Raw genomic sequence first — 27838 nt, 5'->3', positions numbered from 1 at the left:
GTGCTGAAAGGCAAACCAGCTGACTTTTTTCTGAGACAAAAGCAAAGTCAGCCATATAGATATATGCTACACCCAACGCCAAAGCACAATGAGCTTCATATTGTGTCTTTCTCCACACAGCAAAAGCTGGTACGCCACACGTCACTGGCAAACAGCTGTGTCTACCACCAGCCAGAGTTAACAGACATCATGTACTGCAGACTGCCTAACAGATTAACTTGATGCCTCTTTGCAACAACTTACTGTTGCTGCAAATAGCAGTCAGACCAAATGAACTTAAGAACATACTGACTGAGAACATTGAGCGCATTTGTTATTTTTCTATTCAGCTCAATAAGACTACAGATATTGCAAAAATGCATTAGATATGAAGATCAAAGCGCTGCTCAGAGGACCTTTTGGTCCATACAGAAGTAAGATGGCTTTCAAGGGGGATGATCCGTACAAGTCTTTTTAAATAGGATAGAGATGTGCAGATGTTCTTACAGGGCAAAAACGTCCCTTTATTCGATGTTTTTGAAGACATTCTGTGACTCGGTCAGCTAACATACCAGTCGGACATTTTTTCTCATTTAAAAGAACCAAACTTGGGGCTATAGGGAGTGTCCATCACTGCTTTTGATGTGCAGAACAACAACAAATACAATTTTTATTCCAAATAAAGGTCAAGACAGGCGATGTTTCAGGTTTCCCCAGTTTGGAGTTTCCTGTCTGACAACAACCTGATCCTCACTGTCAGAGACAGCATCATTGTGCACCTTGTCTCTCTCAGACAGTTCAGTGAATATTTCCCAGTGACAGCAGACGCGAACAGCAGAAGTGAGGAACCCGGAGCATGCCCAAAGAGCAGGAGGGTTTAATAGGGTTTAATAGAACTATCTTGTGATGAGACACTGAAGTTTGCTTTCAGAAATCAGACGTTTTTGACATTTTTGACTCTTAGACAAGGCCATGCACTTCCATTGGTGACCACATGTTCATGGGAGAAAAGTTTCTCTTCATATGCTAGAATACAGAAGTAGGTTGGATGCTGACTCCAGTGTGAGGCTGAAGCTGACCTTCCTTGATCCAAACATCACAGAACAGTGTTACAGAGCCATTCACACATGAGGAGTGTAGGCTATGTTGCCAATAGCTAAATGTTAATGTTTTGCCATGGCATGGAGCTGTTATTATTAATATTCCCACCTGCTGCGTGTGTGAATGCAGTATTAGAGCTGTTAGCCCCCTTTGCTGCGAGTGTTTCAATGCAGCTGTTATTATTGTCACTTGTCACACCCTGACTATGTGAGTGTTTAAATGCCATGCAGTTAATACTGTTTGAGTCAAATACAGCTGTGGCTGCTGATGGCAGTCAGTAATAAATAACATTTATATAAGACATAACATTGTCCCAACTATGTATGTAGTGAAGTTTTAGGCCGATGCTACTGTATTTGAATATCTGTCACATGAGTGGTACTTAAAGAGACATATATTTCCCAAGGTGGTACCTACTGTGGTTAGGCAAACCATGTCACTAAAACTTCACCGTACCTCTTCACGTGTCACGTTGCCAACGGTGACATTCTCTGTTTTGTTGTAGATGGTGTTGAAGACTTCATGGGTCTCCAGGCAGAATGTGGAGATGGAGAGCAGGATGAAGAAGAGTGAGGCAAAAGCCACATACTGTAGAGAAACAGTGACAAGAACAAGAACAAGAAAGGTGTTACAGTTTACTCTGTTTTTTCAAACAAAACATCAGGACATTATCACCAACTCACTTTAGTGCGCTTCTACCACAGGAGGGGGTGTCAACAACACACTGAAGCCAGTGTGGAGTAATCCTGTCGATTCAGTGCAAAGGTCCTGAGTGGTTCAACATATTTGAGAACACAGTCAGGAAGAAACAAAGGATGCAGAAAGTGCCCCTTCATTAAAGTCGTGTCCAAATTCATTGGCCGCATCTTCCTGAGGACCCGGCCTTCGCGGTCTACGTGGGCCGGGTCCTCAGAAGGTCAGGTAGACCAGAAGTAAACGGCTGTGAATTTGGACGGTCCAGTCTTCAGATTAGCGTCACCGCTGTTCTCGACCATCTCACACTTCTGTTTAATCAGTTTTCTGTTTGATGTTTATTCAGCTGTGTGAAAACCACCAGGGGGATTAATAAAGTTTTATTTTATCTAATCTAATCTAATAACTTTAATCTCAGCCAAACCGATTTACTCACGAACAAATAAAACACTGAAAAAAGCCAAACAATAACATTTTTAGGTTGTCTAAGTGACTTATATATTACGTTTAACCTGAGTAGCGAAAGACTGCGGTGATCTGAAAATGATGTGCCGGGAGTTGTGCCGTTCTCGGCGGCTCTAGTGACCCTCAAGCTCCCGGCTAGCTATCGAGCTGGTGGGTAACAGACGTCTCCAAAAACGTCGGAGCACTTTTGCAAGTATGTGATATCTTGATAAACCGAGCAGATATTTGAAGTTTACACAGCTACATTCTCGCCTGAAAATATGTTAAAAGTTTATTTTATGACCCAGAAAGATTAATAAGAGTAATTTTAAAACTTAGTAGCGGCCGCCATTGCCGGAAACTGGAGTTTGGCTGGGCCGCGCTATGAATTCTGTGATATGGTGGGCCACGAAGGACACACCCGGCCCATCCTTCAAATTCGGGGAAAAGAAGGACGCATTTGTCGGCTGCATTCGGAGGAGTCTACGAATTTGGACAGCCTTCGGCGCGTCGCTGTGACTTAATCTGTCTACAAATGCGTCCTCAGGAGGATGCAGCCCATGAATTTGGACACCCCCTAAGAATAGATTCTTGATTCATTCCGCTGAGATCATTTCTGATGAGGCTTCAGTTAGTTAGTCAGGTCCTGTCTCACAGCTTCATTTCTTTTCTTGATGAAGGACATGACACACTGTTCATGTGCTGTACATCATTTTTAAAACCTGCCTCCTCAGTCCTCAGTTTTTCAGTGTTTGCAAATTTCTGAAAGACACACTGCATACCATTCCTGTAAAGGATCTATGGTAAACATTGTGGCTGTACTCAGCTTGCTGCATTTGGTGGTGATCAATTGCCAGCTTATACACTGTGCACAGAGCATAGTCACAAATACTCCTTACAGCCCTCAATTGGATATTTGGTTTTAAAAACACACACACACACACACACACACACACACACACACACACACACACACACACACACATATTTATGTATATATGTCACAGTGTGAATGAGTGGGAAAAGTAATAAGCTCGATGATGGTACTGATCCATTGTAACATTTTTGTTACATTTTAGTAGTTTTAGAATCAGTCAAAGAACATGAAAACCACGTCTACACGTGTTCACATGTCAAACAGCAGCTCTCTGTAGGTCAATGATGAAAGTCAGTAATGTCATGCAGTTGTGCTTTTTCAAACACACACATGTATGTCATTTGTTTGTGTGTGCTCACAACGAATCACTACGTATCTGAGCATTTTCATCTGCTTGCTTTTTCTCAAGTCTGTGCCTTTGCCTTTCAGGTCAGTGATGAAGATGGACAGATGAAGTTTACTTCTAATCCGCAGGGAGCAAATCAAGTCCCACAGCTTATTATCCCGGACTAATTTAACACTGCTATCTACAGCTGCCCTGGATACATACACACACACACAGAGACACACACATAGAATAGCGCTTCCATCCCTTCAGAGGAAATCACACTGACTTGCATTCATTTTCTCCCTTAACCATTTTCTCAGCTCTAAAACTTACCATAACCATAAACCACCTTCAAAAGGATACACACTTTCCAGTGTTCAGTAACATGGATGCTGGATCAGCCTGTGTCAGTCACCCTGTATTGTCATTGTCAGCAAAACCATTTTACTTGGAGAGCAGACTCACTCAGCCACCAGCATACAGGAAGAAAGTACATTATAAGGTCATTTAAGTCCTGCTGCCAGTAGAACTTAAGTTATAAATTAATTTGCCTGTCCATGTGTGTACGCACCAAACTTGGTCATCCATGCCTTTATAGACGTTGCCTTGCACACTGGTGCACAGTCATGTTGGAAGAGAAAGGGGTCATCCCCAAACTGTTCCCACAAAGGTGGGAGCGTGAAATTGTCCAAGATGTCTTGGTAAGCTGAAGGATTAAGTTTCACTGGAACAAAGAGACTGAGCCCAACTCCTGAAAAAGATACCCCACACCATTATTCCACCTCCACTAAGTGCAGTTTTTCTGGCAACCACCAAACTCATCCATCGAATTGCCGTCTCTACTGTTTCAGAGTCCAGTTTCAGTGGACTTTACACCAGTGCTTTACTCTTGCATTGCACTTGTTGATGTAAGGTTTGGATGCACTTGCCATGAAAAACCAATTCCATCAAGCTTGTAATGCACTGTTTTTGAGCTAATCTGCACACCACATGAAGTTTGCAGGTTGTTGGAGTCAAATTGTTAAATGTTGCCATTATTGTACTTAAATTTGTAAGTCTTGGTTCAAACTATGATCAAAGACATTCCTCTGTTTCTGACCCCCTCCCCAGCCTGTTGAATGGTGGGGGAGGCTGTAGTGTTTTATTATAGGGACACGTCCTATGTGAAGGTTCTGTTTTCTTGTTTAGTAAACTTCCTGCCTTTATGACCCTTTTGTGAGCAGGAAGTCACACAAACACACCCCCATTTACACACACAGACACACACACTCACGTGCACATGCATACACATACACACACACGCGCATACATACACATACACTCAATGCCTTAGGGTTTATGACACACCATGGGGGGGGGGGGTTTACAATGGGTGTTTGTGTAAACTGTGTGTCACAAAAATAAAAGGCTACTGTGGGGTGATGGTTCTTCGAAGTGGTCTGACACCAAGGGCAGAAGGGCTGCTCTGAGATCCTTCCCTTGCTAGCAAGTAAAATCAATCGATCTCTGTTCGTCTTGCTTCGTTAACGGGAATAAGTCTCTAAAGCAGCGGGGCCTGTGGAAGCGCAGACTCAACACAGGTCTTTACTGATTGCTTCTGCAGAGAGTTGGTGGCCTCTGACCTCTATGGCTCAGCATACGCTGATCTCACTCTGTGCCCCTCTGTGGCCTACCACTTTATGGCTCCCATACCCAATCACGTCCTCTTTGATATAATATCACTATGAAATACTAGGAAATTTCACGACTGTTTGCACAAGGCAAGGCAAGTTTATTTATATAGCACAATTCAACAACAAGGTGATTCAAAGTGCTTTACAGAGACATTAAAAACAAAAACAAATAAAAAGCATGATTTGAAATTGATTAAGACAAGCAAACAAACAAACAAACACAAACAAACAAACAAACAAACAAACAAAACAGTATATAAAATCAAAAATCAAAACAGTAGATAAAATCAGGACAGTAGATAAAATCAGTAGTTACAATGTAAGTTTTGAAATTTAAGCTTAAAAGTGTGGATTTGGTGCTTTATTCAAAAGCAGCTGAGAACAGGTGAGTCTTCAACCTGGATTTAAATAAACTGAGTGTTTCAGCTGATCTGAGGCTTTCTGGGAGTTTGTTCCAGATATATGGAGCATAAAAGCTGAATGCAGCTTCTCCGTGTCTGGTTCTGACTCTGGGAACTGATAAAAAACCGGATCCAGATGACCTGAGGGATCTGGAAGGTTCATACTGGGTCAGGAGGTCACTGATGTATTTTGGTCCTAGACCATTCAGAGCTTTATAGACCAGCATCAGAACTTTAAAGTCTATCCTCTGATGGACAGGCAGCCAGTGTAAAGACCTCAGAGCTGGACTGATGTGGTCCACTTTTTTGGTCTTAGTGAGGACTCGAGCAGCAGAGTTCTGAATGAGCTGTAGTTGTCTGACTGATTTTTTAGGTAGACCTGTAAAGATGCTGTTACAGTAATCAAGCCTGCTAAAGATGAATGCATGGACTAGTTTTTACAGGTCCTGTTGAGACATCAGATCTTTTATCCTTGAAATATTCTTGAGGTGATAGTAAGCTGATTTTGTTACTGTCTTAATGTGTTTTTCTAAGTTTAGGTCTGGAGGCACAGGAGGCATCCTATCACTCAGGCTGGTGAGTGAGCTCCTTCGAGCGACCCAAATGGAAAAAGGAAATGATTTGGCTGGGCCACTTACACCAAAGTGTAATCGAGCCTGGTTACACCTACAGTATACTCAAGTCCTTTCACTGAAGGAAAACATATGCTGCATCATGAAATGAATAATTGACCTGCTTAAGACCCACAGCTTTCCAACAGTCTTGAAGGAGTTCCCAGAGATGCTGAGCACTTGTTGGTCCTTTTGCCTTCACTCTGTGGTCCATCTCATCCCAAACCATCTCCACTGGGTTTAGGTCAGGTGACTGTGGAGGCCAGGCCATCTGGTGCAGCACTCCATCACTCTCTTTGGTCAAATAGCCCTTACACAGCCTGGAGGTGTGTTTGGGGTCATTGTTGAAAACTAAATGATGGGATGGCATGTCGCTACATGTCCCCCACACCATCACACCTCCTCCTCCTCCATGCTTCACAATGGGAACCATCCGTGGACCATATGTTCACCTTTTCTGCAACACACAAAGACACGGCGAGTGGAACCAAAGATCTCAAACTTGGACTCATCAGACCAAAGCACAGATTTCCTCTGGTCTAATGTCCATTCCTTGTGTTTCTTGGTCTAAACAAATCTCTTCTGCTCGTTGCTCTTCCTTAGTCGTGGCTTCTTAGCAGCTATTTGAGATAAAGGTCTGATTCACACAGTCTCCTCTGAACAGTTGACTTGTGATTTCTGAGGCTGGTGACTCGGATGAATGTATCCTCAGCAGCAGAGGGGACTCTTGGTCTTGCTTTCCTTGCGGCGATCCTCATGTGAGACAGTTTCATCGTAGTGCTTGATGGTTTTTGCGACTGCACTTGGACACATTCAGTTCAGACACATCAGAGGTTTTATCAATTTTCCAACTGACTGACCTTCAGTTCTTAAAGTAATGATGGACTGTCGTTTCTCTTTACTTAGCTGATTGGTTCTTGCTATAATATTTATATTGCTATAATATAAATTCTAACAGTTGTCAAACAGGGCTGTCAGCTGTGTACCAACCTGACTTCTGCACAACTGATGCTCCCAACACCATTAAGAACGCAAGAAGTTCCACCAATGAACCCTGACAGGCACACCTGTGAGGTGAAACCATCTCAGGTGACTACATCATGAAAGTCACTGAGAGAAGGGTTTGTAGCTCTGTCAACAAAACTGGCTACTTTCAGGAATCTAAAATATATTTAGAGTTATTTATCTTTTTTTTCTTTGCTACATAATTCCATATATGTTTCTTCATATATTTGGTGTCTTCAGTTTGTATCTACAATGTAGAAAGTAGTAAAAATGAAGAAAAACCATTAAATGAGAAGGTGTCCAAACTTCTGATATATATACTACCAGTCAAAAGTTTGGACACACTTTCTCATTTCTCTTTATTTTTGTTACACTTAAATGTTTCAGATCGTCAAGCGTATTTAAATATAAGACAAGGATAAATTGGCAAAATTAACACTAATAAGCACAAAATGAAGTTTCTAAATGAAGGTGTTTATTATTAGGAGGAAAAAGAAATCCAAACCTAAGGCCCAGATCTGCCCAAGGATATGTAACATGCAGACTGCAGCAGTGAGAGATCACACCACCAGCCTTCAGATCCTGAGCTACATCGTTCACGCTAAAGTAATCTGTATACCTAAACATAGTACCTAAACATAGTACCTAAACATAGTACCCACCCAGGGAAAAACTCCCAAATAACATTGTGTCACAGGGGTGCAGGTTGGGTTCGTTTCTCTCTTCTTCAGGTGGATCATCCCGCGGAGCCCTGGATTTCTTGCTTATCCGACATGCACACCTAATTGTTATGTCCTTTGACAGCATCAGTAGAAGACTACCAGCTGAACCATCTGGTCTCTGCCAGATAGGTAAGTCGTAACGGTCGGACCTTAGTTCTCTGAATAACTCTGATGTGTTTTTCCTTGTGACTGGACTTCTTTAACTTTCTTGAAGATGTTTCACCTCTAGGTCAAGAAGCTTCTTAGAGGATGATTAGAGGAGAAACGTTTTCTGTGCACAGTCTATGACATAGATAGTCTCTCTGAGGCGTTTTCAGGCCAGCTGAGAGATCTAATCTCTCCGGTGCGTCCTGCGTCTGCCGTCCTCCCAGTGTGTTATGCCTGAAGCACCTCACCCAGGAGGAACTGTCTGCATTGTATAAAGCTTTAATTCTGTCAATTTGGGGCTTAAAATGATTTTAAAAAATGTAGAAAGTTTTATAACTTATGACACTGAAACAATCATAGTTATAAAACATGACACCACTGCAGAGGACCAGTAGGAAGGTTTAGGGTTCTTCCTCTAGTTTCCTGTGGATGAGCAGAGCGCGACATGAAAATGAAAGACTTAAAAATGACAGAGCCTGTTGCTTTCCTGGATTATAAGAGGAGAGCTGCCTTTAAAAGTGTGTGGTGGATGAATCGCACTTAACATGCAAGGCTACTCAGGCGGTGGTCATCAGTGGAAGCAGGACAGACATCCAGAGGTAGACAGTAAGAGCTAGGCAAGTCTCCTCACTCCTTAAAAGCTTGGATGCTTTGAACAAAGAGTCCAGTGAAGAGAAGCGCTGTCACTGGATGTGATGCCAGGCTGTAGCACATGAAAAATTAACTAATTCAACAGTAATATGATTTAACCCAGTAATAGGATTCAATTGGTAATTGTTAATTTTAACCCCTACAGGAAGCCAATTCTTGTGGAAGCTGTAAAGGTGTACTTTGGTTTTTTTACACACTGCTTCTGCATTCTGCCATAGGAAGAACAAGTAAAACAATCAATAATTAAATGTAGAATTAAGTCTTCAACCACCTGGCAGTCTCTTAACAATGTAAGAGTAGCCTAAGTGCACTTGTGTGAGTCATTCAGTCTAACTTGGCAGGCTGGCTTTGGGAAAGGACATTTTTGAGAGAGAAGTTCTTGCAGCTACAGTCAAAGTGAACACTAATCCTGAAATTGTAACTCTGTGATGGCCAAATGAAACCAGTCATTGTGGTTAAACCTGGGACTGCATTGTACAGACTTTCCAAACTGATAGCTGATGATTGCCATAACTGCAGCAGTGATGCAGCAAGAGGGATGTCCTCCCCTACACTGCACAAAAGACACAAACAGTGTCCCCTGTAAGGTGACTTCAGTACAAATAGCCTGGCTGAAGATTTGCATACTGTTTGCTCCCCAGCAGGAGGAGAATACAGCAGTCTGTTGGCTGAGATCCCTCTGCCTGCACAGACACACACATTTGAAGTTTTTCCGACGTGTGTGGCTAGGCCGTGTGGATATGTGTGCACATGTATGCGACAAAACGAATAGAAGGACATCACAGTAGAGGGTTAGGTGAGAGGCAGGATGCATGTGCTTTTATATCAGTGCTGCAGTGTACTGCTTCTCAGCATACTACAGAAGGTAGAATGTCTGAGCACACCTCCCTCTCTGAAATCCCTTTCTTACTCTCTTGTCACATTCGTGCTCATTTATGTTTTTGTTTTTCTGAAGCCCTCAACCTGTTTCCCTGCTCTTGACAAATGATGACATGCAGGGAGTGACAAAAGGGAGTTTTAAATCTGGTAGGGGTCATTTTTTATGACTTAGACCACAGTTTAGGATTTTCTCAAGTTTAATTTTTATTCTTCAAACTTGATCCTGTAATTTGAGCACAAAGCTGAGCGCAATGCTTTAAATAAGCGAATGTCTGTAATACATTTATCTTTATACCTTTGACTCGACACACGAGCAACCAGCTAACCTGGATCTCTGGTTCACTCTGCAGTTAAATTGTGATTTATGATGTGTTTCATCTGGACAGAAACTACAGGAACAATATCACATTTATATTTTAGAGAAATGTTTGATCTCTGTTCAAAACCTGAGATCTTGTTTATGAGTACTGGGTGGATCGATAAACCGTAGTCAACCAAGAAACGAGAAACATGCAGCTTGTGTTTTTGTAAAAGATGACTGTTACTGCCAACCAATCATTAAGCGGGTTTGTACTAGACTAGTAAGTTTGTAGGTTTTTTTTCTCCTCCCTTACTGTCCACGTCTGGGCTCTGACTCCACTCGCACCTTGCAGTTCTTCTATTTCATAATTTCCTTCCAGCGATGCCAAAAAATTGAAATTCTGTCTGAAAGGGTAAACCTAAAAGTGAACTTAACTTTAATCCATACCAGGCTGCACTTCACCTGTTGGTGTTTTTAAAAGGTTAAGTTGGTCATATTGAATTTGCAGTACATATTAAACACTGTTCCTCAGTGCACGGCGTCACACAGGTTCCTGAATGAAGGGCCCTCTACTTTGTCACCCTCCCTTCAGATTTCACCCTCTCCCCTTTCCTCCCCTGTCAGAGACAAACAGCACATCTTACAACAACTGCAGCCAACCAGCTGATCTTTGCGCAAACCTCTCAAATCACTCCTGATACTAATTGCTCTCCAGTCAGCAGCAGACGCATATGTAAGCAAAGCTACACTGCACTGACTCAGTGAGAAGGGGGAGATGGTGCTGGGTACAGGAACACCATCAATCAGATTCTTTTAGAGAGAAAACAAAGCAGACTTGACATATTTTCATTATAAAGCAATGGATTAAATCCCATCAAAAGATAGATTCCCAACAAAAGATCAGTTCAGGTGGGATGTGCACAGGTGGTGTACACTCATGTAAAAACTATCTACCACCAGAGTACAATAACTGACAACACGTTTCCTGGCATATTAATTGGTTGGTAACCAATCATCATTTGTCAGTTGTCTTTGACTTATTAATCCACCCGATACTTGTATGCAGTGTCATCTGCAAGATCACAGGTTCTTTAAAATATACATTTGATTATGTTCCTGTAATTTCTGTCCTTGTCCAGATGAAACATAGAGAGTAGGATAGGTAGTTCAAATCTATTGCAGAGCCTAGAGCTGCGTACTGTGCTATAATGACATGCTCCAATGATTATCCAAGGTACAGTGAAACAGGAAAGCAGTAGGAGGAAGGGTAGTTACAATGTCATGTGGCTCCGCCGCCCATCTGTACACTGGCTGCAGTACTAAAACAGCATAGAGTCATATCACAAACCAGCTAAATGTGTGATGGTTTCTACTCTGAACTGGTCAGTTACATAATCCAAAATGGGACTTGTCTGAGTAGATTTTACCAAGAAGATTCGTTAGTAATGAAACAATCTCAGTCGAGTTAAAAGTTGAGCCAAAAACAAAATAAAAAACGATAAGATTGAAACACCGGTATGCTTGTTCTCCTTCCTCTGTCCCCTCCTGCTCTGCTGAAGTGTTACTGCTACAAGCTGCAGACTGCTGCAGTGCCTCACTCAATGCAGAAGCAACTCCGATATACTAAGTAGAAATGACGGAGGTCTGCCAAATAGTGCCCCAGGCTGCCAAATCACAGAGCGGGACAAAATGACTGCAGGCAGACAGTGAACACAGCACACACATGAAGGATAGAATAGACCAGTGGTAGCACTGTCTATATTCCTGTATGAATTATTCACCAACATGACATCTAGTCTTGTTTCTATTACGAAATGCCAAAAATGTTATTCAGGTTCTTGTTATTCAGGTCCATAAACACTTTTATATATCCAGCAAACACAGAGTATTATCAGTATTTGGAGTTTTGAAGTCTAAATAAAAGTCCAGTGAAGAACAAAAATCTGTCTGATTCACACAATAACCACAATACTGTTAACGTTGTGTTCTCAGCAAATTCACATTTTTAGGCTGAAAAGCGGGAAAACACACTGAGGTGTGAGAGAGAGAGAAAGCAGAATTAAACTGACAGAATATCAGCATGGAGCCACTTTGTCACAGTGAAACCCAGTCATGATGACAAACCTGCAACCAGACTTCCTTTGAGGATAGACCCAGGCGGTCTAGAATCGCCCGGCGTTCCTCTCCTGAGGACCACAGCTGTTGCTGTGATGTGACAGGTGGACCACCCTTCACCCCATGCCACTGCATCACACAGTGGCCAGGTGACTGCAGCCCAGCCGCATGGAGAAGGAGGGTCCTAAAAGCAATGCTGCGTGACTTGGACATATCGCACATGTCTCTATACGAATTACTGCCCATTAAATCTGTTTGGACACACCTCAACATCCTCAAAGAGAGGAGAGTGGCTGAAATGTCTTCTCTGGTAAGTCTGGTGAAGGAAAGAAATCCTTCACCAGACAGATCTGATCTCTGTCTTGATGGTGCATTCACAGCCTGACATGTTACCTCAACATTCACCTCTCTGCATTTGTTCAGAAGGAGTTGGCTGAGATAATAAAAATGGGAGTAATAGAAGAGTCACTCGCATGTGGTGTAGCCCCATAGTTCTTGTAGTGAAGAAAGATGGATCTATGCAGCTCTGTGTTGACTACCGCAGAGTGAGTGAGTGGTCGCAGGGCCTACCCCATGCTCGTGGAACAGATTGCCACTGCTCGTTTTCACAACACTCATCAGTTTTGGCCTCATGGACCAAGTGCTGCGTCCACACACTACATATGCTGCCACCTACTTGGATGATGTCATCATTCATACTGACACCTGGACGAAGCATGTGCAGCAGGTTGCCGCGGTCTTACAATGTTTAAGGTCGGCGGGGCTCACGGTCAACCCGAAGGAGTGTGCAGTTGGATGGAGGGCAGTACAGTACCTGGAGTACCACTGGGGAGGTGGGCAGGTGTGCTCTCAGATGGACAACACAGCAGTCATTGCATCCTGTCTGCGTAAAATCTTAGGATAAAGGGTTCACCCTGGTTAAGTTGGGCAACGGGGGTATGTGGGGGTGGCTCAGCTGCAGAGGAAGGATGGGGCTGCAGGTTCAGGGGGCAGTGACTGGGTTGAATGGTCGACAGCTTGTAACCATTATTTAATCATGCCACTCCTATTTAAGGAGCACGGTGGGACTCTGAGAATGTGGTTAATCGGACAGTAGAAACAGCTGGATGTGTGCTGAAAAGCTGGAACTACAAAAACCACTAAGGTAGGTGTGTGTGTGTGTGTGTGTGTGTGTGTGTGTGTGTGTGTGTGTGTGTGTGTGTGTGTGTGTGTGTGTGTGTGTGTGTGTGTGTGTGGGATGGAGAAAGAGAAAGCAGAAATAACAGCATGATCCCTAGAGTTGTCGGGTCTCTTTTTCACAGTGGTGTACCACAGAACTTTCACCCATATCAGCAGCTCTTAAGATCTCATTTGCAGCTCTAACAAGCACAGTGTCAGTACTGTGATGGGGTCTAAAACATGACTGCAATTTTCCAAAGTTTTGACTTGAAGAGAAAAGTCACATTGATTGGGATCATGGATTTAAGTATGATTTTGGTCTTCTATTCATTGTAACCAAAAAGTTCATAGATTCTAGAAAGAATGGTGGACTCTGAAAATACATGCATTTATGTATGTGTCTGAGATATAAGTTATAGCTCCACTGACTGATTTAAGAACAGCACCTTAGGGACAACCAAAATGAGATCATCATAACGGAATATAGTACTATGGGGGGGGGGGGATAGAAAGAAGACACTACTGAGTCAAATATAAATACAGATATAATTCTTTCACACTATGATTACGGAACACATCTCAATGTTGTGTTCACTTTATTGTCATTGCATTATGTGCGTGGCTGCAACAGTGTGCAATGCCATTATTGAAGCCCTTCATATAACTGATGTCTGACATAGGACTTCTTCACATTTCCATATAGTCTATTTTTGCTTAGTTTTCCTATTTATCCTGATTGCTGCAATGGTCAACAGTGCCATGATGAAATAGCCTTGGGCTCCTAGGGGGTGGGGGGGTGGGGGTTCCACTTACCTCTTTCACCTTTATGTAGTCTGTAAAGTCTGTAAAATGCATGTATGTAATTATACACTACTATTACATTGAATCATTAGGTTTATTCTTGTTTAAAAGGAGATTTTTCTTCCCACTGTTGCCAGTTGCTTGTTTTTTTGTCTGATTGTTGGGGTAAGGCTCAACAATACAGGACAAAACCCTTACAATCAGAGCAAACTCTTGGGGAAGGTGGGGAGGATATACCCCTTTTTAACAGGCAGAACCAGTATAAGGGAGTAGCAGGTGTCAACTTGCTTGGGAATGCAGCGAAAAAGAAGATGAAATTTGTCAGTCCCCCAGTCCATCGGTGTAGGCCTACAGGAGCAAATGTAAGTGAATCACAATTAACTGTAGCTGAGCTGTAAATTTAGCTTAAAACTTAGCCTTAAACGTTAATGTTGGAGATTTGGTCTGTCTTTTTTGTTTGCCTTTATTAAGATGTGACTGGCTATTGTCAGATTACGTTATGACTGTAAACAACTTAAAATGTTCATGTGTCACCTATTCATTAAGTCATTTACAAACTCTTCTGCCCATATACAAAACTTTCTGTACATTGAAAATGTTCATACATCTCAACTTTGTTTTGTAGACTGACTGAAAACAAGATCAGGACACATTTCCTTAAAATAACAGAAAGGTTTAGATAGTTTTGGGCAGAAAAAGCATTCACTTGGGCTCTCCTGACTCCTACCGAGGCAGTTTTAGATTTTTCAGAGCAGTTTATTCTCAGTCACCAAAAAGCAGCTGACAGATAAACAGAAAACTGTGTTCTGTGGTTTTCAGGAAAACTACGAGCCGGGAGCTGCTTTTAAGGACATGCTGGATTTCTTTGAAAAGAAGATTGCCACAGATCCAGTTTTTGGGGACATTAAAGACACACCTATAAATCGAGCAGATATTTGAAGTTTACACAGCACCGTTCTGAAAATATCTTAAAAGTTTATTTTGTGACCCAGAAAGAGTAATATTTCAAACTCCGCCACTCTGTGTTCCTCTGCCACTGCCTCGTTTGAGTTTTGGACGAAATGGATTCTGGGATATTGCATTTCGTCATTTCGAGCTGATTGGAGACCAAAACAGCCAATCAGAGTTTTTTGCATCCAAGTCTGTGATTGGCTGGTTTTGTGGCACAAATATAACGGTGTACAGAAAGAGTTGAGCGCGCACAGGCAGAAATGTTGAGAGCGCAAGCAACACATTGCGAGCGAGTGCAAATGCAAAACCTGAGCGAGAGGGGCTGCTGTTGTGTGTGTGTGGATAATAGCAAACACTGAAATACAGTTTTTGCACGCAGCAATGAATTTTGTTCACTCAAATTTAGCTTTTGTTTGCTCAAAATAAATTTCTCCTCAAAATGCAACACTTGCAACTGCAAATTTTTTTTACCTGCACTCACATTTTTTTTTTATGTGTACTCAGTATAGTGGCACAGAAATAACGCCATAGTTACTGTGTCCTTGTATTGTGCTGCTGTCATTTGTTTCTATGTATAGGCGTGTGTGTGTGCATGTGTGGGGGTGCGGCTGTGTCAGGTACCTTCAGGGCTGGTGGGTGTGGCCCTGCCATCTGGATCATCACACACACCTGGAGCTGATCTAACATTGTCGGGGAGCTACATAGCAGTGTGCTACACTGTGTGTAGTTTTCCAGCAAGCCAGTAAGTGCTAGTTTGCCGCCATTGTGGAGTTTTCTGAAGGCTGCTTTTGTGTGTGTTTCCCAGGAGGATTTGTGGGAACGAGGAAGCAGCGGGTGGATGGTACGCAGGGAGTGGAGACACGGAACAGGAGTCAGGAACACACAGGGATTTATTGGTTGTCTTTATTTTCTGCACTGTAAATAAAACGCACTGTCATCATTACAAGAGTCCTGCATTTGGTTCCTCCTTTCCCTCATCCCCACGGGCTGCCAGCACAGCCGTGACAGTATTTTTGCTACTACTTTTACATTTGCAAATAAAAAATTACAATGTAGTCAAAGAAAAAGAAAGGTTGCATGCTGTGAAGAAGTGTTTGACCTGTGGAGGTGGGAATATTTTGGATCTATCTCGAAATTTTGAAGAGAGTAAGAATAATCTGAAAATCCTAAAGTCATTATTTTTTGGCAGTCTCTAAAAAGCACGCACTAGAATAGAGAAGAAAAAGATTACGCTGCAACATCTGTGGTTTATAGCATCCTAGGATATTGCAGATCCACTACAAAAGGAAGAAAACTGTCATGTAAAGCAAGTGTGGCATGCAGGGAGGGGACCCAGGATTCAGCAGGCAATATGCAAACTGGGCTGGGTGTTGCCGAACGGTCTTGGGATGTTTGGAGTGCTTGTGCTGGCCCCTGGTGGGTCGCCTGGTCTCTGGCTGGGTCCCTCCTTGTGGGGGTGGTGCATGCCTCCTTGGCCACCACGCCATGAAGGGTGCATTGGCCCATGTTGGGATGTCCGGTCTGCACCTCGAGGTCTCGTGGGTGTGGCCAAGTGGGTGGAGTGGGACATCCAGGTGAGTGTGCAACCATTGTCCCAGACTTAGACCACTTGTGGGGCAGTGGGATCTTCCCCGGACTCTGTAGTGCTCTGGCGTTGTTATTGTGGACTGTGAACCCATTTTTCCCATCTTGTGGTGAAGTGTGGGGAATGTGGGTAACTACTGAGGCAGTCATTTGCTGGCTCTCTCCTTCCAGGGGTAGTCTTCTACCTCCTGTTCTCACATATTCTGGCCCTCCCTCCTTCCAACTCATACAACATATCACTCACAGATGTAGGGTCTTTAGGGAGGGTTGTGGGTCACTTAGGTCACAGTGGGTTGGGCCATTCACGTGGCTTTGCTTGCTGTACTGCATGGTAACCCGCCCTGCTTTTTAATGACACTATAGTCATTACAGTTCACAACATATAGCCATTCATACAGGGTCTTGGGGGGCAGGTGGGTCACCAGGAGGCTGACGGCTGAGGCTGCTGCAGTGGACCCATTCATCCCTGCTGTGTGCCCCTTAATTTTTTCTGGAACTTAGACATTGAAGATTTTGGGGGTGGGGGCTTTGGTATTAAGTCCTACTGGTTACCAGTTGGGTGCTTGTGTTACATCTCCCCTCCACCCTTAATTTTAACAGCACTCTATTTTTTCTACAGTCACACTCATCCTGTATACTTTCTATACTCACACTCCACAACATAGCAGCATAGCACTTTGAACACTGAGTGGGGGGGGTCTTCCTACACCCCTGTTTCACACACCCTCTCTGGGTTGGGAGTCCACAGGTGGTTTGTGGTGCACTCTGGCTGTGTCCTGGTTCACTGCAGTTTGGGGGAGGCATCTGTATGGGCTCAAAATGTGGTCATAAATATTTTGTACTTGTACTTGCGTAAAAAAGATTTGTGTGTGGACTTAGCCAAAAGAAACCCTGCAAGTTACAAGTACGAATTTTTACCCTATTTTTCTTCCTTTCATCTGATTGGTCAATGTCATGTCAATCACAAATGTAACAATCCAATCAGAGAACAGATGGGTTTGGCTGTCGGAGGGACGCTTTTTTTGAACTGCAGGTCTTTGAAGGGAATAAATGCCCTTTTACATGCCAACCCAGCGTTTTCCTTCATCACCACGAAGGAAAACAGTCTGTGGTCGTCGGAGTTTGGTGATTTTTGTGTCACAGGTCTACGTGCTTAATACAGGGACTTCCACAGCCTTTTCAACAGCGCTGCGGACCGCAGGGGCGGGCAGTGTTTTGGAAATGACAGTCTTCATTACAAAGCTTTCTTCCTTATGAATTAGCATACATGTTTTTATTGAACATTTGAAGAACTAGCAAAAAAACCGAAACTCTTGTAGAGGACATAAAGTCAGAGATAGAAACGACAAGGAGCAGGTGCATCTAGTACAGGTAGAGCTGCTGCAAAAACCCACAGAGCCCAGCAGCCAGCGCAACAAATTCTGGATCCTTTGCTTTTAGTTAGCAGTTAGCATTAGCAGCACATGCTGCGTCCGATGTGAAAGGACTTTTATGCTGCGCACTGTGACTCACAGCAATGGTCCCGGGTCAGCCCTGACTTTGTGTTAAACTAATCCTAAAGTAATAATGGTATTTCTAACCACTGACATACCACAACTTTATCCTTTCAACAGCTGCTGAAAGTTAGGGGAGCTAGCTGCTATCGGATATTTATATAGAGATCCTCCAGCTTCAAACTGTATTACCCTTCAAGGACCTGCAGTTCAAAAAAGCGCCCCGCCGACAGCCAAACCCATCTGTTCTCTGATTGGATTGTTACATTTGTGATTGACATGACATTGACCAATCAGGTGAAAGGAAGAAAAATAGGGTCAAAATTTGTACTTGTAACTTGCAGGGGGGTTTTTTGGCTAAGTCCACACACAAATTCTTTTTACACATACAAATCTTTTTTACACACACACAAATTCTTTTTACACATACAAATCCTGATTTACAATTACAAAATATTTATGACCACATTTTGAGCCCATACATCTGCTCGCCTGCCCCTCAGTAGCAGCATCAATGTGTTTGCATGTGTCTTTTTGTGTTTTTAATAAGTGGAATCCGGGTGCCTTGGACCTCTTTCATGTCAGGGAGACTCTGCAGGTCGCTGAGTGGTTCTTGAGTGTCCGGTGCACTAGTACCCTGTTCTTGCAGTTCAAGACAGTACTGTATCATCTGTTCAGGCAAACAGACTTCTGGCCATTGAGGAAGCTGCAAGCTCTCAGTAGTGCGTGTACAAGTTAAGCCCTGGAAGGAAACTGCATCAATGCACAATGTTGGATGTCAGGTCAAGGTGGACATATCATCATTCCCAATCTCTGAGATTAGGTAACAAGTCCCAAGAACAACCTGTGCACTGAAGGCATTGAATGCAAGAGCAGCTGACCTGAAAGAGAGGACCAAGGCTAAGCTGGCTGACTACAAGACTACATGAAGTACCCTCTGAAAGTCTGTTTAAAAATGTAAATGCAGCATTATGGACAATCTGGACAGCAATAGGTCCTGGCAAAATTGACACCTACTGGTTAAAGAAGCTAACTGCACTCCGTGAGTGTCTGGCAGCACAAATGAACCAGCTGCTAACCACAGGCGGAACATTGATGACAAGACAAAAAAGCTCTTTATCATGCTTGGAGGTTTTCACTCCAAATCCAGCACCCTGACACTGCATGCTAAGCAGAAGGAAGGAGGCTGAAGGCTAGTACCCACACTCTCACATTCACGCCTATGGGCAATTTAGAATCACCAATTAACCTAATCCCTCTACCCAGATAGCAGACAGGTCTGGCCCGGATCTGGTGTCAAGCCGGTACTGCTGGCTGACTTCTGGCATGGTAAGTGGTATGTCATCCAGATATGGGCCAGGCCTGGCGTAGATGGCACTGTTTGTGTGATGGCATGCCACATCTGGCTCGATTGTGGTTTGGTTTATGTGGCCCAGGATCATAGAAAACAGGTCTGGCCCAGATCCAGCATCAAGCTGGCACTTCTGACTGACTGGTATCATGGCAGGGTGTATGTCAACCAGATGTGGGCCAGATCTGGCAATGATGGCAATATTTATGTTCCTATTTTCCTATTTTAGTTAGAAGATCCAAATGCCATGTTGCAATACTATACTGCTATGGTAGCCAACGTTTCAAATGCAGGTTTGACAGGTTTATGAGCCTGCACTTTATCCACAACCTAGTGACGGTTTACTCATGTTTACCACTGGGTGGCTGTAGCTCAGGAGGTAGAGCAGGTCAACTACTGGTCGGAAGGTTAGAGGTTCGATCCCTGGCTCCTCCAGTCTGCATGCCTGCAAGATACTAACCCCAGTTGCTCTCTAATGCTATCAGAGTATGAATGTAGTTAGGAAGCACTCAGTTTAGAGAAAGTGACTGTGGCATGTTCTATAGAGCGTTTTGAGTACTCTGGGAGAGAAGGAAATCACTGTCTGAACAGAGTTTCGTCATGTTACTTTTGCACTATTATATTCCAGCAGCAGTATTATTTGATATATTGATATACTGTTAATTCTGAATTATATAAATCATTCAATTCAAAATACATTTGCTGCATTACCTTTGTTGAGACATTCTGTGCTAAATACGGCACATGTTGTTATTACATGGCTTGATTAAGTTACACATCAGGCTGACATCTGGGGCCAGAGCTGAAACTGTTCTGGGCCAGCACAGGGCCACCAGTGTGTCTGCAACTGGCCTTGTGCTGGCCCATGAGTGGGCCACCTCTGGCAAACCTGATCCAGGCTACCAAAGGGCCGTCATTCTTTGCAGTATGCGGGTCATGTGTAAGCATACTGTGTGGGCCAGATCCAGGCCATACCAATTTTGCTATGTGGGATTAGTGTCAGAACCACTATCTATGATGCCTGATAACAGGCAGTTTTATTGCAATAGATTTTTTGGAAGTAAGACGCCAAAGGTAAGAAAATTCATGCTAGTCTCTTTCAAATATAAAATGTCATTTTGGTCTTCTTTTGCTGCTGGTTTTGGTTAGAGCATGACAAATCTTGTAGAATTGACATCTGTGCTTTTAGCAGAGACATCGTCCGTGAATATCCCAGGGGGTGAATGGAGGAATCCCCACTTTATGTTTACATCTTTTCGCAGAATCTGTTTACCTGCTCTTTAATAGTTTGTTGTTTTACCTGTGTCGTCATGGACATCATTTGTGGGCTTTTGGCTGAGATTCTGACATTTCTGTGGACCATACATGTCTATATTAAAATAACAGACCTGGCGGTACAGAGGTTTCCCCTCTGCTCCTATGTCATGCCTTGACTGAGACCAAGACTAAGTTTCAAAACAGACCCATCAACAAAAACTGCCTTCTACAGGAGCCATGGAATCAATAATAACTCCAACAACCCAGGTAGAAAGTATGTTTCTAGTTTTTTTCGGTGACAATATTGTGGGGAGTTGCAAGTTTCAGTTAAGTAATTTAAGTAATGTTATTGTTAAACTCGGGTGTTAAGCAGTCATATTATATTATATTATATTATATTATATTATATTATATTATATTATATTATATTATATTATACAGTGGGTAAAATAATTATTGAATACATCACCAACTTTCTCAGTAAATATATTTCTAAAAGTACTATTGGCATGAAATTCTCACCAAATGTTAGATACTGTTGACCATAATATTTTAGTATAGCAATTAGAGCACATACTGCACTGCAGTGGTTTGTATCATATCTATCTAATAGACTCCAGTTTGTTCCTGTAAATGGAGAGTCCTCTTCACACACTGAGGTTAATTATGGAGTTCCACAGGGTTCAGTGCTAGGACCAGTTCTGTTTACATTATACATGCTTCCCTTAGGCAGCATCATTAGAAGACATAGCATAAATTTTCACTGCTATGCAGATGACACCCAGCTCTATCTGTCCATGAAGTCAGATAACACACACCAATTAGTTAAACTGCAGGAATGTCTTAAAGACATAAAGACCTGGATGGCCACTAACTTTCTGCTTCTTAATTCAGATCAAACTGAGGTTATTGTACTCGGCCCTGAAAATATTCATTAGTTGGTTCATTAGAATTGTGCAGATGAGGAGTGTGATCTCCCTATAGTTGAAACACACCCTCTCGTCCCCCCTTGTTAAAGATGGGAACCACCACCCCAGTCTGCTAATCCAGTACCTCCCTGGATCTCCACGCAACATTGTAGAGGCGTGTCAACCAAGACAGCCCTACAACATCGAGAGCCTTCAGGAACTCAGGGCGAATGTTGAAGCACCTTTGACGGCAATTACAACTTTTTGCTCATTCTTCTTTGCAGAACCTCTCAAGCTCAAGGTTGAATGAGGAGCTATGGTGGAAAGCCATTTTCAGATCTCTCCAGAGATGTTCAATATGGTTCAAGTCTGGGCTCTAGCGGGGCCACTGAAGAACATTCACAAAGTGGTTTCAAATAAACTTTTTTCTTATTTTTGGCTGTGTGCTTAGGATTGTTGTCTAGTTGGAAGACAACCTTTACCCCAGTCTGAAGTCCAGATCACTCTGGAGATGGTTATTGCCAGCTCCAGAGTGCTCTGGACAGAGTGCTCCAGCAATGTACAGAGATATCCAGGATACTCTGTACATTGCTGCATTCATCTGACTAGTCTCCTAGTTCCTACTGCTTAAACACATCACCACATCACGATTCTGCTACCACCATGCTTCACTATAGTTATGGTATTGGCCAGGTGATGGGGAGTGCCTGTTTCCTCCAGCCATGATGCTTGGGATTCAGGCCAAAGAGTTCAATCTTTGAGTTCATTTGGAGACCAGAGAATTTTGTCCCTAATCTGAGAGTTCTTCAGGCATCTTTTGGCAAACTTCAGCTTATTGAGGAGTGGTGTCCATCTTGCTACTCTACCATGCAGGCCCGGCTGGTGGAGTGCTGCAGAAAAGGTTCTCCTGCCTTCATAGAACAACACTGGAGCTCTGTCAGAGTGACTGTCGGGTTCTTGGTCACAAGCAGTTGCTCATATTGGCCTGGCAGCCAGCTTTAGGTCCTGGTGGTTTCAAACTTCTTCCACTTACAGATGATGGAGGACATTGTGCTCATTGGGACTTTCAAAACTGTAGAAATTATTCTGTACCCTTCCTCAGATCTGTGCTTTGATACAATCCTGTCTTAGAGGTCTACAGACAATTCCTTGAACTTTATGGCTTGGTTTGTGCTCTGACATAGAAAGTAAGCTATGGAACCTTATATAGAACCTTATATATTGGACAGGTATGTCCAATCAACTGCATTTATCACAGGTAAACTCAAAACATGATATAAAAACATCGAACAGATCAGTGGAAACCTTTTGAGTGTTATGGCAAAGGCTGTGAATACATTTGTAAATGTTATATTTTTATTTTTGCTAGTTTTAATAAATTTGCAATAATTTTGTTACGTCCCCAAGAATAAGGGCAAGGGGATGAGGGGAGTAACATTCACTAGTTCCTCAAAGAAAACACCAAGCTTAGTTAACACGAGCAGAATACACCACAAAAGCTAACAACCCAAGACTGGTCCAGTCACTGATTGAGCAGCTGTTCACTAGCTCATCTACTGCTGGGTGGCTGATTGTCAGCCACCCAGCTAGAATTGATTAGGAGATTGACTCAATTGAGTCAGCTGACCACTGGCTCCTCTGAAGAGATGGGTGACAGTGTACAGTATCACAGAAGGGGGCAGTAGCAGGTGACAGCGTCAAGCTGGGAAGAGGTCGAGGCACGTCCAAAAACACATTTTGCCACAAGACTGCTGACCATCAGTATGACAGCCATCATTAACAGCTTTTCTTAAGCTTAACTTTTTCTGCCAGTTGGAAGCAAATGCCTGCTGCTTGCAATTTGGTTTCTCACAATCTGCAACAACATGTCCAGGATTGTGACAGAAGAAAGACAATTTCCTCACCCTGGGTCTCAAACTAGCATTGACCAAAATAGGCTCTGTGGCTGGTGTGGATCAAAATGGGAGGAAAGCTCATATGCTGCCGGATTTGTAATGTGAGCCAAGACATACTCGTCTGCCAACATGGCAGCCTGCTGCAAGGTAGATACCCTCTATTCATTTAGATATACTCTAATACACTCTGGCACAGAGTTTCTAAACTCCTCCACCAGCACTAGTTCTGTCATGGTGGCTAAATCGGTAGCCGTAATTTCAAGAATTTTTTTTTCACTTTTTCATTACAGGATATTGCGTGTCCATTTTGGAATAAGGCTGTAAAATGTGGGACAAGCAAAGTGTTGTGAATACTTTCCAGAACACTGTAGGTTTATATTTTGCTATTCGGCAATAAACATAATAGAGCTGAACGCTATTTGTTTTCCAGGACCATAAATACAGTGCTTTTAAAAGTATTGTATCTTTTTTAACAAAAGATTTGTCACACTTACATATTTCCCATCATCAAACAAATATTTAATATTAAACAGCATACTTTAAGCAGCCATAGGAAAAGGATCCCCATCATGTTCTTTCAGCTTAAGGGGGACTTGTATATGTGAACTTTCCTGCCTTCTTTTCTTGGACAATCTGAGAATCATTTTACCTCCTCCTGGTCAGAGTCTGCATAATGAAATCTAGCAAACTGGCTTAACCATTGGCTGACATAATTTGTGTTATAAAAATGCACTGATTTCATCAATAACACACATATATATAATGCTGACAGCAACACAACAACAGAATATTTTAACTAATTTTACAGAGCTATTCCAAGAAGGCTTTGACTCTTTAGAAAGTACAGTATAGTGGACTGTAATGATCCAGAATAGCTTTCACTTTTTGTGCCACACTCTGAATTACCTCCAATGGTAAATGTGGTCATCTTGAAGGGTTTATCTTTATTTTATTTTATTTTATTTTATTTTATTTTATTTTATTTTATTTTATTTATTTATTTATTTATTTATTTATTTATTTTATTTTATTTTATTTTATTTTTTTTTATTTTAAGACTTGGCAGTTTGAAAAGTTACCATCTTTTCCTTTACATGTAAACATGAAGTATCCTCAAGGCTGGTTGTGACAGAGCTAATGGTGCTGGTGTTGGCAAGTCCATTATTCTACAGAGCATTGAACACATGACAAATATAAGTGTCTATGAGCTGTGTCTGTACCTAACTATGTACATGTATGCAGATTATAGGGTTCTGTTATTTGTAATAGGACTGTAAGAACATAAGAGCATCATTTGTTTTGAATTACATATAAAGCAGCAAACAGTAAACGAGACAGAATTAGATATGGTTTAAGATATTTATCTCTCCCATTTACATTTAAACATTTCAACTCACAGAGTACTCGTATGTCACGTATGCTCACGTGTCACAGTGACGAGCGTACCTTAGGAATTCTATATCATTACAGAAAATCACAACCATATGTTAAGCTTACAAGTGTACCTCAAAGCTGGCAGTTGTGCTTGTCTCGTGTGTGTGCTCAGCCGTGTGTGTACTGTGTTCTGTGTGCATGTGTGAGGCTGTGTGTGTATACAGGTAGATTTGTGTGTGTTAGTTTGTCTGTCTCGGACTGAAGGAGAAAGGAACTCATCCCAACAACGACAGTAGATGTTAGATACTGCAGTCCACACACACACACACACACACACACACACACACACACACTCCGTGCACAGCACGTCACAACAGATCATTCTGCAGGAATCTGCTGCATGTATGGATGTACTGTATTAAATGAGCCTATGGGCTCACCGTTCCCATGCTCAGTTAGCTATTTTTGCATGTGTGTGTCTGTGTGTTTGTTCGTTGGCTGTTTTATTAACTCCCTACGAGGCAAGATCACAGCGGAGATCCCTCTGTGGTTAAATGTTTTATTTCTTGACGTGACATGAAATATAGCATGGTCCCCCTCCCTCTCACTCTCTCTCCATCACAGATAGGTGGCACAGACAAAAAGAAGTCTCTGTCACAGAATTATCCTGAAAAGCACCGAGGGGGGAGAGGGACCCTGGAGGATATATTGCCTTTACCACAGCAAACCTCCAGGGAGACATGTAGAAAGAGAGACATGGGTGGTAAAGGTTTATAAAAAGATGAAAGACACTGAAATGACAGAAAAGGGAAAAATGAGAACTGGAAAAATGCTGAAGCATGTGCTTGTGATTAAATATCATCACCTGGTTGTCACTGTTTTGCTGCAGATGTACTGAGACCCTGTAGGCATTAACTGTTGTGCTCCACATGGAGCTCACCTGTGAATAAAACTGGCTCAGTTATTGTTACTGGGAGAATCGACTGGGCCAGTTTCCATCCACTGACCACCTGTCTCACAGATCATGTTCATTTGAAGTCGACATTTTTAACACTGAGAATTATGTAAACTAATGATGATCAGTATTCTTTTTTCTTCTTATATGTAAGCCAATTTAAATGGTAGAACATGAGTTCTACTTTATCTTTCTTCGTTCATCAAAGTATTACACCTTTTCAGTACTATTTCACTTCAGGTGATATTTTTACTGTTCTCATTTGACATTTCAAGTATTTGGTTTTAGGAAACTTTTCTGTTTATTTATGCTTATTTATAAACTAACTTAGAAAAGTGTCATGTCATATGTCAAACATTCATGAAAGTATTTTGGCTACCATACTTTAAAACTATTTTAGATATTTCTAATTTTAGCAAATGATTTCAAATGGGACTTCCAGTATGGCGGTGAGCTGAGCGGACATGCGTTAACCTGCTCTGCTACCCTGTTGGCAAAATCCTGTTAATATATTGTACTTGAGTAGGTGAATCACCCCTATTTTGACAAATAAACTTAGGGTTATGCCGGTGACACAGAAGAAAGTCAGTCAAGGGCGGAACAAAACTCTCCAAGCTAAATTGTCGGATTTTACGAAGTCAAGGGCTAGCAAGGATTCATCAGCTAGCAGTGAGGCCATGGACTCCGGCGAGGCTAACGCTACCGGGACTCCAGAGGTTAATGCGCCGGACAGAAGCAAGGATATGGCGGCGGGAGAGTCCTGCCCCACGTCGGCCATCATCCTGACCGCTATCAACAACATGAAAACCGAGTTTTCCACCAGGTTTGACGGCATAGGTCCGCTATTGAGAAAGACATTACTGACTGTGTAGAGCGCGTCACAGAAGCAGAAACTAGGATTTCGACAACTGAGGATAACGTCGCCTCCCTCCAAACAAAAGTACAAGTCCTAGAAAATAAAAATAAAGATTTGGAGGACAAACTGCTGGACCTGGAGACAAGATCAAGGCGCTCCAATTTGAGGATGGTCAACTTACCGGAGGGAGCGGAGGGCGAGGACGCCTGTGCCTTTCTGGAGAGTTGGCTGCCGGATGCACTGGAGTTGCCGCTGGGGCGTACAAAACTAACGTTGGAGAGGGCTCACAGAGTTGGGCCGAGAACCCACAACAATCCTGCACCCCGTACGCTGATAATGAAATCTCTCAGCTTCAAAGATTAAGAATTGGTGATGAGAGCGGCTAAGACTAAAAGAGAAGTACGAGAACCAGATGGTGAGGTTTTACCAGGATGTGGCAGCAGGTGTCCACAAGAAACAGAAGGAGTTCGACGAGGCGAGGCACCAACTCCGCGCAATGGGACTCCGGTATGGCATCATTCCCCCGGCCCGGCTGATAGTGACATATAAGGAACGGTCCCTCATCTTTAACAACCATGTCGAGGCGGAGGGCTTCATCAAATGGATCAAGTCAAAAGAGGGGTCGGACTGATGGTTAGGATGCGATCTAAGTTTACAAAGCAGAAGGTAACATCTGACCTGAGAATAAGAGGAGCAGGATCGAGCCGAGCCGGTTCGGGTAGATCAAGCTATAACGTTAAATGTATGCTTGTGTCTAATAGCGCGTATTACAGTGCATTTTCTATCAGTTAGAGTCATGTTACACTCTATTGAGATACCCATTTCTGTCTTCTAATTTAAAATAAATAAATAAATAAAATTTAAAAAAAAAGATTAAGAGGCCGAACGTATTTCTGCAACAAATGTAAATTGGTCAACTTCAAGTAAGTGGGACTCAATCAAACCAGCAGACCACTTCTGATTAGTTTTGCTTAGAAATCTGATTTGAAATGTGAAATGTGATTTCACCTATGGCAAAGAGGGGTGTTTATGAATAGATAAGAATTTAATATCTAACCTTGGTGGCACAGGAGGCTATGGTTAATGTTATAGTTAATAGTTGGATTGTTCAGCTCTACTAGTTCAGCTACACGGTGTCATTCTTTGGTGGGACTGTTAATTGCTACCTGGAAGCTTTAATCATCTGGGGAAGGAAATCCAGGTTAAAAGGCCTGGATATGAGTGACGGTGAGGGTATTCGGGCAGTTTCTGTTGTTAGTAATAGTATTTATGTTAGCTTTCTGTCTTTTTCTTTTTGTAATTTTTTGACATATATTTTCACTTGTTTG

The 27838-nt window shown here is 42.5% G+C and overlaps 1 protein-coding gene across 5 annotated transcripts in view; it reads right to left on the bottom strand.

Annotated features, from left to right (window-relative positions):
- LOC134625766 (potassium voltage-gated channel subfamily C member 1-like) overlaps positions 1 to 27838 on the bottom strand; it is a 97094-nt gene that overhangs the window by 54959 nt on the left and 14297 nt on the right. For all 5 annotated transcript variants that reach the window (XM_063471040.1, XM_063471036.1, XM_063471039.1 and 2 more), the window contains exon 2: positions 1537 to 1668. In XM_063471040.1, coding sequence (XP_063327110.1) covers positions 1537 to 1668 — 132 coding nt within the window. The remainder of the gene's footprint in view (positions 1 to 1536; positions 1669 to 27838) is intronic.

This window comes from Pelmatolapia mariae, linkage group LG4, assembly GCF_036321145.2.
Source record: "Pelmatolapia mariae isolate MD_Pm_ZW linkage group LG4, Pm_UMD_F_2, whole genome shotgun sequence".
NCBI classification, from domain to species: domain Eukaryota; kingdom Metazoa; phylum Chordata; class Actinopteri; order Cichliformes; family Cichlidae; genus Pelmatolapia; species Pelmatolapia mariae.
The sequence above is the reverse complement of the archived record's forward strand: the minus strand, read 5'-3'. Positions and strand labels throughout refer to the sequence as shown.